This window comes from Sardina pilchardus, chromosome 23, assembly GCF_963854185.1.
Source record: "Sardina pilchardus chromosome 23, fSarPil1.1, whole genome shotgun sequence".
NCBI lineage: Eukaryota > Metazoa > Chordata > Actinopteri > Clupeiformes > Clupeidae > Sardina > Sardina pilchardus.
This window is the reverse complement of record NC_085016.1, coordinates 26789980-26806802: the sequence shown is the minus strand read 5'-3', so window position 1 is coordinate 26806802 and position 16823 is coordinate 26789980. Positions and strand designations below refer to the sequence as shown.

Sequence of the window (16823 nt, the reverse complement as noted above, 5' to 3'; positions counted from 1 at the left end):
TTTGCTTTATTTTTCTTTTTATATCTGTGCTGGGCTTGACATCAATATCACAGTTCCTCTGTTCAAGCACATGTGCTCCGGTATCTTGAACAGTAATAAGGCACATTGATTTGTGGAAAATAGAAAGCGTGTGCCACCCCGGCACATGTAATGGACAGTGGAGAAAATGACTGTGAGTTCTCTCATTAGGAGCCCAAAATGAGAATCACACGCGCAAACGCCATTATGAAGGCGCCGGCGGTGATGTATTGAGAATCTAACTGGAACGCCACACAAAACACCCCAGTTGACGCTACAGAGAAAACACACACAAAACTCCCCAAGATGGATCGCCGTAATTTCTTTTCCATTAGACTCCAAAAGGGGAGAGCCTATTTGGCTAACACTGCCTCGTTACAGAAAGAAAACAAAACATGTCTTTGGACGTGTATGGCGCGCCCTGTGCCTTGTTTTTGTGCCCTGTTCAGGGTGACGTGAAGAAAGCCAGTTCTGCCCCACGTTGGGCAGCATGACTCAGTATGAGATATGTATGCAGATATATGCGCTCTGCGGAATAACAGGCATGCTTAGGGAGGGGGTCTGTGGAGTCTGGCGGACATGTGGCCCAGGTCTGGCCCACACTAGCAGTGTTTACGGGCCGCATCCCCAGAGGCGATTTAAATGTTAATCGTGTTTTGAGTTTCTCTGATCTTCCCACTATGATGCTCCAAGTTTTCTTTAGAAATGGAGAAAGGTGGCTCACCTTGCACCTGTGAGAGATTGCCATGGAAAAGTAAATGTCAGCAGCAGTAACAGCAGCAGCAGCAGCAGCAGCAGCAGCATGGTGAGCTGTTTGGGAGGTTCTACATGTGCTCAGATAATTGTCCGCTGCAGTAGGAACACTTTTGAAGGTTCTGCATGTGCTCAAATAATTATCTGCTGCAGTAGGGACACTTTTCATCAGCGCACACACATACGCGCGCACACACACACACAAACTCACCTACTGTGTATGTAAAGGCAGTTATGGATGACGGCATTCTTCCCAGCCTCCTTTCTCTTCTGGGACAAACAAGGACCCATGCAGCGCACATGTAGAGAGCATGCAGGAAGTCATCATCTGCATTATTCAGATCACACCGCGAGGCTCCTCCAACTCCCCCTTTGGCAAGCGAGCGCTTCCTTATCTGCAACAGACCTAATTTCAATTGTTCAGGGTGGCTGATTCGAACTCAAGGAGGTGATTCGTGCGGGTGCGTTCAGCCGCGTGGAAGACAAGCCCGACGTGTGCTCCGAATCTGGCCAAGTGCGTAGACAGAGCACATGGGGCCAGTGTTCTCTTGCTTTGATGTTCCAGACTGTCTGGGGCATTAGAGGGCTGTTTATTTGATCGCGTCTGCGCGTGTTTATCCTGCCGTAATAGAGGAAAATGAATAAATGAAGTAGCCCTGCTTTTTTTCCCGCCGGCAATTGCATTTGGTAAGCCTATGGGAGAGTATGTGGTGTCGTTTCCTTGTTCTCTCCAGACACTCTTTTATTTTGGTGACTAGGCCTGAATGAGTCGTTAATGGCCGCCAAAATAGTTTATTGTGGGGTAGGGATAAAGTCTATCCTGACTAATAGTGCCATTTAGAAGGCAGAATGAGCCTATTGCCATCGTAGTTACGATGGAGAGAGTGGGGGAAAGGAATAGAAATAAAAGTAAAGAGATCTCACGATGGATTCTACTATCAACACTATCAGCCCTGGGGGGGGAGATGTTGACATGAAGATATCACTGCACTCACACACTCTCTCTCAGTCAGAGAGAGTATAGAAACACATACACTGACACACACACACACACACACGCAAGCACACACCACACAAACACTAACACACACACACACAGATGTGTATTACAAACACGTGTTTATGAGAAGACGGTGTGACAATGCATGTAAAGAGCTTTATATGCTCTGCTTGGCAGGCTGCCCCTAGAAGAGGAGCAGCAGTGTGTTATATAAGCCTGGCCAGTCCTACATCCACTGAGCTGTCCTGCCCGTCACTCCAACTGTCTCTCTCTCTCTCTCTCTCTCTCTCTCTCTCTCTCTCTCTCTCTCCTCGCCCCTCTCTCTTACTCGTTCTCTCTGTTTATTGACACTTCACTCTACATCTCTCTCTATCTATCTACCTGTCTCCTCTCCTTTTTCTCTCGCTCTCTATCAGTGTAGCTATCTATCTTTATTTCTTTCACACCAACTCTGTGTATGTGCTGCTCTCTCTCTCCGTTTCTCTCCTCTATCTAATCTCAGTTGCTCCCTCGCTCTGTCTATATCTCTATATCTATTGCTCCTTTTCTTTATCTATTTCTTTCCCATACTCCTTCTTTCTCTTGACACCTCTTTCTCCCTCTCTCCTTCTCTCTCTCTCTTTCTATCTCTCTCACTCTCTCTCTCTCTCCCTCTCTCCATTAGCATATGGATTCCCCTCCATATCTCTCTCTTCCAGAGCTGAGCAAAGATACTGGCTCACCTTCCTTAATGGCTGTGTGTGTGTGTGTGTGTGAGTGGGTGTGTGCGATTTTTTGTGTGTGTGTGTGTGCGCGTGCTTTTGTGTGTGTGTGTGTGTGCGCGTGCATGTGAGTACGTGTCTGTGTCTCTGTGTGTTTAAGTTTGTGTTTGTCTGTGTCTGTGTGTGTGTGCGTGCGTGTCTGTGTCTCTGTCTTTTTGTGCGTGTCTGTGTCTCTGTCTTTTTGTGCGTGTCTGTGTTTGTGTTTGTGTTTGTGTTTGTGTTTGTGTTTGTGTTTGTGTTTGTGTCTGTGTCTGTCTGTGCCTGTGTGTTTCAGTGCCTGTCTGTGTGTGTGTGTGTGTGTGTGTGTGTGTGTGTGTGTGTGTGTGTGTGTGAGTAAACCTCTAATCTTTAACAGTCTAAGCCCTACACAGCCCTTATGTGTTGTGTCCAGCATGCGTGCTGCATTCCTCTGTGGGTCTATGAGAGTCCCACCACACAGAAGCCCCTCTTTCATAAACCCTAATAAGGTTCAAAAGGGATTAACTCGGCGTGGAGAATTCTATCACTGACACTTACCACTGTACCCACAGCACTGTTTTTTTCCTCGAAGACTATATTCCTTATGTGTCTGAGAAATGAAAGGTTTTCTTTGCGGCTCAAAAAGTCTGATATAAGCTGGCGTCAAATGCGGTGTGAAGTGAATTGATGTGAAGGTTCTCAAGATTTATTCTTCAGTAATATTGTGTGCTAATCTCACCTGATCCTGTGTGACTTTGCGTGTGCTTCAGCTTACAGTAAAAAGTGCAGTCTTAATGTTGGTTGAAAGAGTGTTGATAGTTGAGCTCTATTACCAATCAAATACAATAAACAAAGCTGCTGTTTGGCTAGTGGAATAATGGTCAGTTCACAGCTCTTTGTATCCAAAAAAAAACAAGGGCAGTGAACACACTCTATTCACAATTGAAGGAATGTGAGGAGAACTCTGCTGAATTCAACAGCAGCCATCACCCCATGAGGTCATCAAGATTCAAAAGAAATCCTTGCATTTGTCCAAACATGCAGAAATAGACGCTGAACAATATCCATTCCTCCCTTCTCTTCAGCTTTGTTAATTTTGTTCCAGAGGGTAAGAGGAAGATCCACACAGAGCATCCATAATGTCCCTACAAGAGCCAAAGCAGGATTTTTGAAGAAATGAACTGATTTTGTGCTGGGGACCGTAGACAGAAGGCATGAGAAGGCGTGCAAGTCCCGCTGCTCATGTTTGCTTGAGCTCATGCCTGAGTTTTCACACTTATTTGTTTGTTTGTTTGTTTGTTTGTGCCTGTGTCGGAGCACTCACGCTTGCCCCACATCGCTGCTGTTCCTCTCTGATGTCATGTCTCAGCATTCATATTTGCTATTTTTTATTCCTCTCACTCTCTCTCTCTCTCTCTCTCGCTCTCCAGGTGGATGTTTTTTTGCAGCAAAAAAAAATGTTTTAGGTTTAGTATGCATCTGTGTCACAATCTCGCACAGGAGCATAGGGGAGAAAAAGCACGACTGGTGAGGGTAATCCTAGCGCAGATACTGATCATAAAAAATGAGAGCCTGTCTCTCGACTTTCTAAAAACGTGTTGGTGAGGCAATACAGATTGTAACCTTGGATCTGCTGCTCTTGTTATGAGAAATATCAGAAGTAGAGGGAATATGATGTTTATTTGGATTGGACTGTCCTTGGACTACTGAAGTGAGGAGTCTTTCTCCCCCTTTTTGCATACTCTATTTTTCCACCTCGGGAGGGAAACACTCTTTAGAAATCAATTCTTGACAGTAAAATATGGGCACATTATAAGTGACTTGGACAAGGCAGTGCATTTCGGCAAAGTAAAAGTCCTTATCAAGCAGAAACAGCCATGAAGATTAGAGGCAAATTATTATACAGGATTTAAGCCTGAAACGACGACTTGGAATCACTCTCCAAGATTTATGAACCTGCTTCATTATTCTAAAGTGCTTTGTCTTGTCGAAGCCATGAGCTACTCCACAAAGCAAAGCAGCGTCCGAGAAAAAAAGCGAGAGAAACCGAGAGAGAGAGATAGGGGTGGGTTGGCACAAGACTTCGCGCGTGTTCACAAGCTGTGCCCTCGTGCGTGCGCTGTGTGCTTTGTAAAGCAGCACCACTGCTTTATTCATCTTCTGAGAAGAGGAACGCCTTCGTTAGGCTGATGCGGGAGTGGTCAGTTGAGGCAGGGAGCAGGAAGCGGAAATTACCATTTTTGGGCTTTGGGAAATATCTACATGGCATTGTGGTTTTCCTAAATGACTTCATTATTCTGCTCAGCTTTTGAATAAAGCAGACAAGAGACTGTATGTTACATAGAACACGTCGTTAGTGAGTGAAAAAAAAACCCATTGTGGTCATTAACTTTGGTTGTGATTGGTTGACAGAAACAAGACTATTTTGATGGTGACACATAGGCCCAGTCCTTTTCTGTGGCTGTCGGCTGTTTTCATGTGGATTTAAACACAATTTGCGTTGTTTTTAACTCATCTCTGTGTCCAGATAGGGACAACGCATATTGTATTTTTTTTACACAATGTGTGTTGAAAATAATACAACTTGCATTGAAAACAGCACAACTTGCATCTCTGTGTCCAGATAGGGACAATACATTTGTTTTAAGAGCGCATGTGATGGTGGTATATAGTTTACATCTAGCATGCCATGACATGGGCAAGACATTAGTAGACAGCAATAGTACTTGTAGCAAACGCACCTGTTCTACTTACTGGACTACTTTATCTTGAGTAAAGACTTTGGTGTTACATAATGACAGGCCTCCTCCTTTGAAGATAAATACATTTAATTCATTATTAAAAACAACGCGCTGATAACGCCAACAGATGTTGATATGTTTGTTTGTTTTTGATGTTAATGTTTGATTTTTTGTTGTTAAAAAGCATCCGGTTGCGATTACCTAAGGAAAGAGATCTGAAGATACGCCGTGTTCTTTTTAAGCCTGTTTTCCACCCCCCAAAGCCCAATCCCCTGCCTCACGTGGAGGCCCACTTCATTATTGGCATACTTACATATTCAAGGTTGAGTTCTGCTAGCTGATCCCATCAATGCCTTCCTTAACTAGGCATGTAATGAGATTTCATGCCCTATAAAGCACGTCTAACAGCAAGCCTCGCTTTTGCGAAAACCCCCCAATTTTTATATCGCTCTTGGCAATGAGAACACATACTGTACGTCCATTTTGGCGAAGGCAGAGGGGGAAGAGGGTGTTGCTGATGGGGTGGAGGTGGGGCTGAGGGTGGAGCGGCGTAAATTAAAATAACTGATGTGTACAAATAAGCTATCAGTGTTGTGGCCTGGAGTGCCAAAGGTCCCAGAGGTCAGCGTGCTCACTGTGGCCCTCAGGGGCCTGGAGCAAGTAATGACTTCCTTCACGCTCGCTACCCTGTGCCACTCACTCGGTCCTCCCTCTCTCTCTCTCTCTCTCTCTCTCTCTCTCTCTCTCTCTCCTTCTCTCTCTCTCTCTCTCCTTCTCTCTTTCTCTCTATCCTTCTCTCTCACTTTCTCTCCTTCTCTTTCTCGCTCTCTCTCCTTCTCTTTCTCACTCTCTGTCCTTCTCTCACTCTCTGTCCTTCTCTTTCTCGCTCTCTCTCCTTCTCTCTCTCCTTCTCTCTTTCTCTCTATCCTTTTCTCACTCTCTCTCCTTCTCTTTCTCACTCTCTCTCCTCTCGTTCTCTCTCCTTCTCTCTTTCTCTCTCCTTCTTTCTCACTCTCTCTCTCGCTCTCTCTCCCTCTCTCTCTTTCTCTCTCTCTATCTCTCTCTCGCGCTCTTGCTCTCTGAGTTAATTAAGTGTTTTTCTTTTTACACGGGTATCAGTGTGAGAGCTGTACCAGATGGCACCGCGGCTCTGGGACGGACGAGGCTCAGATCTGGCTCGGACGCGTATTCTAATCCAACGGGCTTTTGCTCATTTTCTCGAGTGCCTCATGCGTGCCGTTTGGTGCGCCGCGTGCATCCTTGGTATGATGCCTTCGATCAGGTCAAGTGAGCATGGCTGTCAGGATCAGAGGCATTTCCCCAGTGTCGGGGAGGGAGGAAGAGAAAGCGAGGGAGTCAGGGTCTGTTGCTTTCTTTTTACTGTTTTAGAGCTGCACACCATTCGTGTTTCGTTTCGTTTCGTTTGGTGAGACCGAGCAGATTTGATGTTTTCTCATTTTTTGACACCTGTTTGATTTTGACTAGTGCTCTTGCAGAGGAGAGACTGATGCTGTTTTTCTCTTTTCTTTTGGTCTATCAATCTTCCGGCTTCCCTTCCTTGTCAGTCAAGGACAGCATCTACACTTTCATCTACTCTACTCTACTCTACTCTCTCTCTCTCTCTCTTCCTCTCTCTCACTCTCCTCCTCCTTATTTAGCTGTCCATTTTTTCTCTATGATTAGGACTCACTCACACAGCGTTTGTTTCATGGCTTTCTGCAGGCAGTTTGATGTAGCGCCTCAGTACTGCACACAGGCACTATAGTGGCACAGAATCAGATAAAACATTAAACAATTCAGATTAGATGTATATCACTACTAATGTTTAGATTAACTGAATCTATCACCACATAGCAGACTGACTCTAGGCATATTTAATGAGGGCTTATAGATACATTACAAAGAGCTATGTATTGATGTATTGAGAATTCAGAAGCAGCACCATTTCATACACAAACACTATATGACAAATAGAGTATGCCACAGGAAATGGGCAGGCGTGGTGAAGCCCTTATTACAGTATATGCAGCTACATGTGTCCTCCTGCACTGCCGTGTTCAGCTGGAGTGCAGTGCTGGTGTCTTTCTCAGCGCTGGTGAATTAAAGGGGGATCATACGGCCGTGTGATTGCTTGGGGACCTCGGTATATTGAGTGGCTTTTAACTGTCGACGTGCTCAGGAACGTTAGGGCTGCTGAATGAAATTAATTAAGCTTCAGTGTTTACTGACAGGCACTTGCATGAAACCGAGCATTGATTTCCATTTATTTATTTATTTGTTTATTTATTTATTTATTCCATTTCCACGGCTCTCCCACACAGTTCGCTGAACCATGCACGCCATTTTTCAAGAGTGACGAACAGCCCGACTACCCTGCCAGCACTTGCTGTGGTTCTCCCTGACCTCCTGCCTGACTTATTTTACCAAATATATAGCTGTCCTGCCACACCTGTCAAGTTTTTAATAAGCTATCCATCACTAGTTCATACATAACTCTAATCTGCCCTGTGGCATTTAAAAAAATAAATAAAAAAGAAGCGATGGAGCGGGTTAGGTTGTGCATCTGTCAGGACTTTAGCAACTCTTGTCATAGTGTGCGGCATGGGCTTTGATGGAAACACAGCAGTTGGCCCTAAATCCAGAGTCCAGCTTTAAGGCCTGTTGCAGTCTCACTGAGCTTATCCCCTACTGTACTTCACTTGGGAATTTCTCAAGTAAAGATGTGCTGTGTCAAATTCATGTGCTCTTACTGTATACCTGCATTCAACTTTTTTTTTCATTTTGTTTTTCAGACCTTTTTTTTTCCATCCATTTTCATACCTGTGTTAAAGTTCTTTTTTCTTTTTTTGTGTTTTTCTATTTTGCAAATCAGTGTGAGAAATGCCCTTTAAAAGAAGGCGCTACTACGATCTCGGAGGCTCGGTTGTCATGGCGGCTGACTCCATCTCGCAGTCTGTGCCGGAGCAGCCTGACGTGACTCAAACAGACGTGACAGTCTGGGTCACAGCAGGAAGTTAAAGTCAGGGGGAGATCTCTGAAGAGGTTGACAAGAACATTCTTTTTTTCCCCCACAGTTCGTTGTGTTACAGTTCGAATGTCTTTTGAAAAGTTCCACCTTCAGTAGGAAGGAAGGGAGGGAGAGAGAAGCGTACTCTTTGCTCAGATTCAATTCCCATGGAATCAGAGTAGCCTTAAGATTAATCTATTTTTTTACGGAACGTTAAAGTATTCCAATGTATGTGTCTACTGCTGGAATTATAGAATGGAACAGCTCAGCAATAGAAACACTAAATGAACTTGGGGGGAGATAAGCGTGAAAAATTGTGCTTCTGTCGATTGCGTTAAAAAATTGTCCACTCACTTATAGACAGTGCGCTCCATATTGTGCTCCTTTGGGCATGACGGTGTCTTACTCGGCTCTCGTAATCCGCAGGGAAGGCAAAAACCAACACTTTGCTGCAATTTAAATTCCAGCCAGAGCTGTGATTGGATCTGTTTCCTGTAATGAAAGATGATTAAAATTAGATTGACTCATGTGCTAGTAGTCTATCTATCTCTCCCTCCCTCTCTCTATCTCTCTATCTCTCTCTCCCTCTCCTCTTCTATTTCTCTCTGTCTTTGTGTGTGTGTGTGTGTGTGTGTGTGTGTGTGAGTGAGAGAGAGAGAGAGAGAGAGTGTGTGTGTGTGTGCGTGTGTGTGTGTGTGTGTGTGAGAGAGAGAGAGAGAGTGTGCGTGTGTCCAAGAGAGTCTTTAAAGTTTAAATGGCCTCAACAAGGCTGTTTTAAAGTTAGTTCAATTAGGTTTTTCTTTCACATTTGAAATGCAATTAAACATCCATTACACTTCATTGGGCACATTTGTCACGAGTTGGCTGAACGTCCATATGCATAAAACAGCTTGGTCCAGGCTAAGCACACCTTCTCTGGTGACAGGAATATTTGGCACTCCTCAGTTATAGGGGAAGTGGAATATTGCCTGCTAGGACACCAGTTAATGTGTGAGGGATGGTGTAAGTGGTTTTTAATGGGCTTTAATGGAGTCGAAGTGCTCTGGGCTGTAAATAGCTGCTATTTTCCTAAATTGAAGACATTGATTTCCTTTGAAAAATGGATAGCCGTCGTCTTTTTTTCTGTTGTTGGCTCGTAGCTATAGGATAAAAGTGGTGCGTGATGAACCATCATCAGTCTGCCCCCAGTAGCATTACTGAGATTTTTGGAAATGCCAGACGGCTGGTCTTCCTCTAAGTGTGAAAGTGAACACACGTAAAGTGCAGGGAAATGTGAAGTTTTTTCGTTAGTCGCATGAATGTCATTTTCATTGTTAGCGTAACAAAAGCCGCTTCCATTCATTTCACAGATTGCTTTGTCCATTAACATGACTGTCACTGGTTGGCATTTAGCCGTCACGCCACGCTATTCAATAAGCAGACCAATAATGGAAGAGTTAATTTTTCTCTCTGTTTGTGATAGACATATCTGTTTGTGCAAATTGCTTTACCACAGCAAACGTCTCTTAGACATCTGAAGGTGTTGTCTCGGTGAGTTTGCTGCAAGAGCTTCAGTACACATGAGACTTTAGCTTGATAGACTCACTGTAGCTTATGTGGACTTAGATTTTCTGGTTTGCAGAGACATATTTTCACTTCAGTCACTTTAAGTGTTAGAGATCATCAGGAACTGTGTAGTTAGTTACCTTTCAGTTGAGTTCACTCATTGTTAACCAGTGGAAGTCATTCTTGGATGACATCAATCTGAACCAATCTCCAATCATCTGTCTCATTTTACAGATTCTGAAGTTTGCCAACAAAAAGGACACAAAGCTGCCATCTTTGCCTTTATGAGGAGATAACAGTTCTGTCATTGCCCATTTAAAGAGATCTGGATCTCCTTGTTTGGGAAAATATGTTAGCCTTGGGTCCTTTTTGTAGGCGAGCTTCAGAGGTCTACCAGTATTTTTCAGTGATCACAAAGACCTTGAACCATGCTCGAAGAAAGCCTCCAACCACCAGTGTTATTACGCTCACACAAAGTCCTGCCACCTAATGGCCTCTGACTGAAAAGGCGTGTGCATGCATGAGACAGTTATGATGACAGGCAATTTGCCTATAGTTTTTATAGTTCAGTCCTTGGGAATTGTATTCTCACAGTAAACCGTCATGGTCCGACTGTTTTTTATACATACATCTTTCAGTCATACTAAAAGTTACTCTTCCCAAGTTTGTTAGCAAGCAAGTAGCAAATCACTGGAATTCCAATTTATTTAAACTCGACAGAACGGCTTTTCTTTTGCATTCAAAGCTGATTTCCTAGTAGTAAACGCAGGAGTATAGCAACATGTACATAATCAACATTTTACTATGATATCGTATACTAAAGTGAGTTTTTTATTATGTTTTCGAAAACCGGGTCCTCTTTTAAGTGCATTCATAGGGAAAAGTATCGTTGGTAGAGAACAGTGTTTGCTACTAGGATTAGGATGCTCTAGTCTACAAGAGGGCCGTGTTCATATAATGCCCTCAGCAAATAACATGCAATTACATCTATCTTACTAAGTCCAATTTAATGACAGTACATTTGCTGGAGCATTTGGAGAGGCTGGAGGTAACGCGTGTAAAAGTCGAGATGTTTTGTGAACCTTTCCACTCTTTACATTCTGACAAACATTGCGCTTTACCATGGTGATAGAAGTATACGTCACATGTTGTCAAAACATGTCCCTGACAACCACATAAGTCACTTGGCTAAATTGCGCTGCATGTAGTGCACTGTTACAATAACATAACTAGAAAAGACTCAGAGAGCGCAAATCTCCGCCAAGCGAACACATACAGTAACTGCCTCCTGCATCCAGACGGTGATACGATCACTTTCAAAATGTAATCGTTTCTTCCTTGGGTCATTTCAGACCTTCCCTGAAAATTTCATCGAAATCCATCCATAACGTTGGATGGTTATCTTGCGAGCAAACAGACAGACAGACAGACAAACAAACAAACATACATACATACAAACCCTGATGAAAACATAACCTTCTTAGCGAAGGTAATGATCATTTGTTGATTTCATGGTCACCTTCCCAGGCGATTTAGTTTGAGTGACGGATCAGCACACTGCAGGGCCTCTCCTGAGTGGGACAGTGGTAGTCTAGTGGTTAAGGAGCCAGTGCAGTAGCCTCACGAGTTGTGGGTTCAATTCCTGGCATCCACCGTTGTGCCCTTGAGCAAGGCACCTAACCTTGAGTTACTGTGGGGGCAATGACCATTGTACCGCAATATAGTTGACATACGTAAGTTGCTTTGGCTAAAAGGGTCGGCTAATTGAATAAATGAAAAGGTCTTAGGTGTCATGCAGAGGTTCTGAGCATGCTGCCTCTTCCTTGATGTGCATCACTGTAAATAAAACTCTGTACTTGATTTTTCATACCTTTGGTCTGAATGGGTCGCACTGTCAGAGGGCTGTGGGTGGACACTAGTACTCACCAAAGCTCTGCTTATTGGACACTAGTACTCACCAGAGCTCTGCTTATTGGACACTAGTACTCACCACAGCTCTGCTTATTGGACACTAGTACTCACCAAAGCTCTGCTTATTGGACACTAGTACTCACCAAAGCTCTGCTTATTGGACACTATACTCACCACAGCTCTGCTTAGATAGATAGATAGATAGATAGATACTTTATTGATCCCCAAGGGGAAATTCAAGGAAAGGGGAAATTCAAGGATTTATCCATGTTGTCGGCTTATTCATGACCAGCAGCCAGGTGTGCACAGCACAGCACCTCGCTGGTGAGTGAATGCATTTCTGCTGTCACCAATGCTGTGCTGTGGTGTACTTACAGTATTCCCAGTGCTCAAAATGGGCCCGTACTCTCTTCTAAATTTTACTCTAAAGCGTACCTGCACTTTTTCTGGCATAGCGGGAGATGGCGGTACTTGATCTTTTCTGTCATCTCCAAATCAGGTTCTGCGTGCCCTCTGGGGCTCATTAAGTAAACTACATTTCCCAGGAGTGTGGCGCTATGTGACGTTCACCTGTTCCCCCAAACTGTAGCCTTTATCTTGTGCAGCGTTCTATCATTGCGAGGCAGCAAAGAGGCTACAGAATTATCACCTTACTGTATCGCTAATTAAGCTGCTCTAACAGGAGGCGATACTAGCGCCTATCTTAAAAAATGTGAATCAAAACACTTCAACACTGGTATAAGTAACATGTTTAAAAACTATTGCGTTTTATGGCTCATAGTCATAGTCTCAGCCAGACAGCCCTGCAAGGGTTTACTTTGTAAATATGTAACCTATTTCAGCCCTTCTAAGTTTGCAGGTCTGTAAATAGATCTAAGCAGTAAGCACACTGTGATTTATCACCAACATCTCTTAGTACCCTTTATTCACTGTAAAAATGAAGAATGCAATCCCTTTTTGATGCCTCGATACCATCTGATACATTCTCTGATACCGATACACTGTACACTACATGTGAAGGATGAGTACGGGCACCTTTTTTTCTCCACTTTAAGCACTGTACAGTATATTCCCATTGGTCGTATATATTCCCAAACGTCGAGTGAACTTACAGTAACTGAAAGAGATCTCTGGAGGGGAACGTGTGACATTAACCCTTTCTAGCCACATGGGCTCCCTGGACCTGGTCTATTGGATTGCTTCAGAAGACCCTAAAGAGAACTTGTTTCTCATGGTGCAGCCAAAGGCAGTGGTCCGTAAAAAAAGTAACTGAGACGGGTGGCTGGAACTTGGCTCAGGTCGATGACATTATCCAACAATTGGTTAATGTCTCGTGTTCTCTGTCAGAGAACCAAGGTTCCATTCATAAGCAGAAGTTTTGTTGGGCTATAAATAGGGAGCTTATGGGCTGAGAAGACTTTGTTTATTGTTGCCATAAGAAGGAAGTCGTGACATGCTTAGTAAGGTGGGGATGACTTCTGTCCAGTCAAATGGAATAATTTGAATGCAGTCTTTCCTTCTTGAGATTTGAATAAGCCTCTCATCAAAGCTCTTTCCCCTTTGGTCTGGCTTTGTGTTTTCCTCTATGTATGTTTAGAGCAATGCTCTCTGGAATGAAATGATTGTGTCAGTTCTGGGAGGCAAGGGCTTCTTAAGACTGTGTGGGAATGGGTCTGTGAGTCGACCAGACAGCCTAGCAGCAAGGTCCCAAAAACACAGACATGCCATTAAAATCTCTTTTTCTCTCGCTCGCTCACTCTCTCTCTCTCTGTCTCTCTCTCTCTCTCTCCCTCTCCCTCCCTCTCTCCATATATTTCATATATTTGTATTGTCAAAGCAGGACATCAAACAATATAATACAAAATACATACAAGAGATAAGACATTTATACATATAAACTGGTGTCTCTCTCTCTCTTTCTTTATCTCTCTCTCTGTCTGTCCTCTCCTTTCCTCTTCACCCATCTCGGTCTCTCTACATGTACTGTACCTCTCTCTCTGTATCTGTAGCTATCTCTCCCCTCCCCTGCCCCCATCTCTCCATCAAGCAGAGCTGATCCTTCCAGTGCCCGTTCTCCCTCTCTGCGTCTCCTCCTGACTGGCGTGCTGAAGTGGCCGTATTGCAGGAGTGGCCGGCAGCGTTGTGCTCCGCGTCTGGTCCTCCTCCTCGTCCCCGTCCGTGAGAGGACCTCCTAGTCTGATGAGGGCTGGCACGGGCATAGGCGCGGGCGCTAGCTGGCGTAGCGTAGCGTGGCGTGGCCCAGCTTGGCCTGGCGCGGTGCGGGGAGGTTGGGGCTTCACTGAGCCGTGACGGGAGGGGAGTGCTGCCAGGCCTCTGATGCCCTCGGACTCAACAGATGCCAAGAGAAGCTGGGAAGAGGAAGGGGAAGTTTGGGGAGCCTTCGTTTGCTGATTTGCTCTGCTCATGCTCTCCACCCTTTCTCTCACATTTCCTTATGCTCCTTTTGTACCTGTCTGGATCCTGTATTCTCCATCTGTGCCTCTCTATTCCTCTGTTTCTCCTTCTCAGCCCCTCTCTATCCCTCCATCCATGCCACATTCTCTATTCTTCCTTCTCTGCCTCTGCATCTACTTCTTCCTATTCCACACTCTCTCTCTCTCTCTCTCTCTCCCTATTCTCTTCCGATGTCTTCTTCTATCACTGTTCCTCTCCCCTTCCTGTATGCCTGTCTGTCTTTCTTTCTCTCTGTCTGTCACAGAAGGCTCCAGTGCAAGGTTGCCTAACTGAGACTCCCATTAGTGGCGATTTGTTTATTGTTGTGTTTGTCTTTGTTGTGCTGCCTACGCCAGGCCCGGCGTAATTTGCTGAAAGCCCGGACTCCTAAAACAAAGAGCCGTTGTCGGCGGAGAGTGGCTGCCATCCAGGACGCAGGCGTGCGCGTGTGTGTGTGTGGTTGTGCGTCGCCGTAATTTGCTACGACGGCAAAAAAGATTTTCGCCTCTTAGCGTGTGCTGAGTTAATGGCTGGATAAGCTGCAGAGAAAATTCCCCCCCAATGTACACGCATATAAGGTGTCGCGTCTAGGCTGCTATTTGGGTCAACGTTTATTCTTTTTTTTTAGGTACCCACGGTACAGAAAGGAAGTCATTACTCATACCGTGCCCTGGCTATTTTGCTGTTTCCATTTTAAACAAATGTGTCTAAAAAAAGGTGTTGAAAGAGGAAGTATTCAATGATGGATGCAGAGCTCTTGTTGTCTGCCTGTAGATGTAATGGAGAGGGAATATGTCATCTTTACTGTTTGTTTCCCTTACAGGCAGAACAGCACCAGATCACCTGCAGCCACCCCACCGAACCTGCAGCATGAACCGAGCTTTCAGCCGGAAGAAAGGTACGACAACATCCTCATCATCATTGGCATCTGAATCAGCTGCTGCCTGAGAAACACTTTGATCTCTTTTCTACACCCCAGGAAACCTTATGACAACCAACTGTTCTATGTACGTCTTTATTAGTCAGCTCAGTGCACAGAGAAGGCAATGACAGTGTGTCTTCATAGTTAATGTTGCTTGAATGCAGGCAGTAAACGAAAGCAGTTCGTGAAGTTAGCCGTTGGATTAACTGTGGCAATAAAGATATCCAGCCTGCGTAAAAGTTTATACGTGCAGTGCTTATAGGATTTTCATAAAGCCACATTCTCTTACTGTACATGCATACATTCACTAAATGTATATAGAAGCTGGCTTTTGATCAGCGGTTTGGAGGTTGCACTCATCCAGCGAAACACAACAGGGAATGTTTTGCGCTTTTTCTCGCCGAATCACTAATGAGACCAAAAGCACACAGACTCTCATATACATAACCGCACACACACACGCACACACACACACACACACACACACACACACACACACACACACACACACACACACACACACACACACACACACACACATACACGCACACAATCATGTACATCACAGAAGCCACAACTGCACACAATCACACAGTCATGCATAACACATAGAGTCACACACAATTACAGATCCCGACACACTAACAGAAACACACACACACACACATTCACACACACACACCAAAGTCTATTTTCCACAGCCCCCCTTCATCAGAGGGAAGAGGCATTTCCATTTCAAGCTCTCCGCCTGTGCACATCACAATTAAAAGCTCACCCATGAGAAGTGGATGGCTGTGGTGTCGGCAATCACTGTCGCCATCCTCGCCGTTGCCATCGCCATCATCGTCGTCATCATCATCATCATCGCCATGGTTATGGCACGCTGCTTTGGGTTTGCCTCCACATGCCAGTCACATGCCAAATTGTGTGTGTGTGTGTGTGTGTGTGTGTGTGTGTGTGTGTGTATGTGAGAGAGAAGTGCGAAAGAATAGCTTGCCTTCCAGGGGTCTCATGTTTAATGGATGCTGGTGACAGGCCTGCCTCCGGACCCACTGCCTCGGTCCTGCTTGGCGGTTCTGGCTCGGCTCGGTTTATCTCTCCTAGCAGGCAGCCGCCGTAGTGGGTCGGCTTGAATATTTCATGTTGCGCTGTCAGGCCTCTCTCTCTCTCTCTGTGTCTCTCTATCTCTCTCTCTCTTTCTCTCTCTCTCTCTCTCCCCATTTCTCTCTCTTTGTTTTTCTCTCTCTCTCCTCTCTCTCTGTCTCTCCCTCTCTCCCCATTTCTCTGTCTTTGTTTTTCTCACCCTCTCTTTCTCTCCCTCTCTCTCTCTCGTGCGCATATATGCAATACGCAGGCACTTTTTCTCTCCTCCGTGCTTACAGGCATTTGAAGAGGGGAGATAATGAAGTTTGAAGGCGGTTGCTGTTGTGCATGGCAGGGGTTTGGAGTGGTTTGTTTCATTCCATCTTTTGAGTCTTTTTATTGCTTTTATGTGTATTGATCCCAATGGAAATGCATTTTTTTATAGTGTGACGGGATTATCCAGAGTCACAATGATATTTAATGACAAGGAGAATTTGCATTTTTTCTAAATCCTGAGAATTCCAGCGAATAAAGTCCTTTGTGTTTACTGTAAGTAACTCGAGTATAGCAATGAATGGAATGAAATTTTTTAAAAAGTGGGATCATTGTCTCAAAGTTTAAATGACTTTCACTTCATTTATAAGTGTGCAAATCCTTCATGCTGAGACGG

General features: G+C 44.6%; 1 protein-coding gene across 6 annotated transcripts in view; it reads left to right on the top strand.

Annotated features, from left to right (window-relative positions):
- The window catches only part of gulp1b (GULP PTB domain containing engulfment adaptor 1b), a 58035-nt gene that overhangs the window by 20696 nt on the left and 20516 nt on the right, over positions 1-16823 (top strand). For all 6 annotated transcript variants that reach the window (XM_062528307.1, XM_062528305.1, XM_062528302.1 and 3 more), the window contains exon 2: positions 14972-15046. In XM_062528307.1, the coding sequence (XP_062384291.1) occupies positions 14972-15046 (75 nt within the window). The remainder of the gene's footprint in view (positions 1-14971; positions 15047-16823) is intronic.